This window comes from Volvox carteri (assembly GCF_000143455.1).
Source record: "Volvox carteri f. nagariensis unplaced genomic scaffold VOLCAscaffold_93, whole genome shotgun sequence".
Taxonomy (NCBI): domain Eukaryota; kingdom Viridiplantae; phylum Chlorophyta; class Chlorophyceae; order Chlamydomonadales; family Volvocaceae; genus Volvox; species Volvox carteri.
In genome coordinates this window covers 36,939-38,466 of record NW_003307636.1, presented here as the reverse complement: position 1 = coordinate 38,466, position 1,528 = coordinate 36,939, and the positions used below count along the sequence as shown (strand labels likewise).

At 52.9% G+C, this 1,528-nt stretch overlaps 1 protein-coding gene across 1 annotated transcript in view; it reads right to left on the bottom strand.

Moving 5' to 3' along the window:
* VOLCADRAFT_34254 (uncharacterized protein) overlaps positions 1 to 1,511 on the bottom strand; it is a gene marked incomplete at both ends in the record, with an annotated part of 2,443 nt that extends 932 nt beyond the window's left edge. The window contains one exon of the mRNA XM_002958367.1: positions 1,235 to 1,511. Coding sequence (XP_002958413.1) covers positions 1,235 to 1,511 — 277 coding nt within the window. The remainder of the gene's footprint in view (positions 1 to 1,234) is intronic.
* Between the last annotated feature and the right edge of the window lie 17 nt (positions 1,512 to 1,528).

The window sequence follows — 1,528 nt, the reverse complement described above, 5'->3', positions numbered from 1 at the left end:
GGAAGCTATAAAAGTATTATGAAAAGTGTAGTTAAATATTGCAATATGAATTATGCCTTCCAAGTGTGTGGATTTATCCTTTATATGGTCCGTCTGTGTTGGGCCTTATCCTTTATATGGTGCGTCCTCTCCCTTACAGGGCCCCGTAAGGCATCTTATAAATCCTTAAATTCCTTACGGGAGTCACCGTAACCGGCCTTCGGCCTGTTCGGGGGCGGCCCCGTACGGGGCGCTTCGCGCCCCAAAATCTTTACGGGAGCCACCGCAAAGTCCTACGGACCCGTACGGGGATACCGAAAAAAGGCCAAAAACTTACGGGCCCCGTACGGGGTGTCGAACGCTGTAAGGGTGGTTTCCTGTAGGGCTTTGGGTTTTGGGTTTTGGGTTTTGGGTTTTAGGGTTTTGGGATTTTTGGTTTTTGGTTTGGTTTTAGGGTATCCAGATTCCTAGCTTAAGGGTTTCGCGGGTTCCTGGTTTAGGGTTTCACTCTAGGGTTGCGAGGGTTCCTGGTTTAGGGTTTCAAACTCTAGGGTTGCGAGGGTTCCTGGTTTAGGGTTTCAAACTCTAGGGTTGCGAGGGTTCCTGGTTTAGGGTTTCAAACTCTAGGGTTGCGAGGGTTCCTGGTTTAGGGTTGCGGGGGTCCCAGGGTTTAAGGTTTCAGGGTATCGCGGGGTTTAGGGTTTTAGGGGTTTAGGGTTTTAGGGGGTACACTACCGGGGGAAAAATGGGCCATTTTCAGAACAGCCGTGCTGTACATTATTGTGTGAAGACGTGCATTCAGCCACGCATATTACTATCTTTTATGTTTTCTTTTTTTCCTGCAATCTGCATTTAAAACCCTGTCAAAGGGACGATTTGTCCCATTGAAGTGGATGATGTTGTACCAAGCATGTACAGTATCCACAACAATGCAGGAATCGCAGCTGACGCATCCATTTAAGCAGGGAGTGCTGCCCTGCATGGAAGGTGTGCAAGCAGTAGGATTCTGATTGGAGCTGCAAGGGCAAAACCCATGGATGCCTTTGCCCGAGAGCTTGAGGCGTGGATCATTGCTTTTGGGTTTCTGAGGTGCTTGTACTATACTAGGCTCTGATGATATAGAAGCAGGTGGCTGGGATGAGGAGCTGGCTCCCACATCTGCTTGAGCTACCCACCTGCAGTCCTGGTCCCCAGCTTCCTTCCACGATGACACCTTGGCTTACACTGTGCCCCCTTCCCTTTTTGGGCGGTGCACCAGCATGGAGCGCCCAGGGGGCCCCCGCCCTATAGGATTGCCCATGTCCATGTGGCCATGTGGCCATGTGGCCATGTGGCCGTGTGGCTGTGTGGCCGTGTGGCTGTGTGGCCGTGTGGCCATGTGGCCGTGTGGCTGTGTGGCCGTGTGGCCATGTGGCTGTGTGGCCATGTGGCTGTGTGGCCATGTGGCTGTGTGGCCATGTGGCCATGTGGCCGTGTGGCCATGTGACCGTGTGGCCATGTGGCCATGTGGCTGCGTGGCTGTGTGGCCATGTGACCGTGTGGCCGTGGT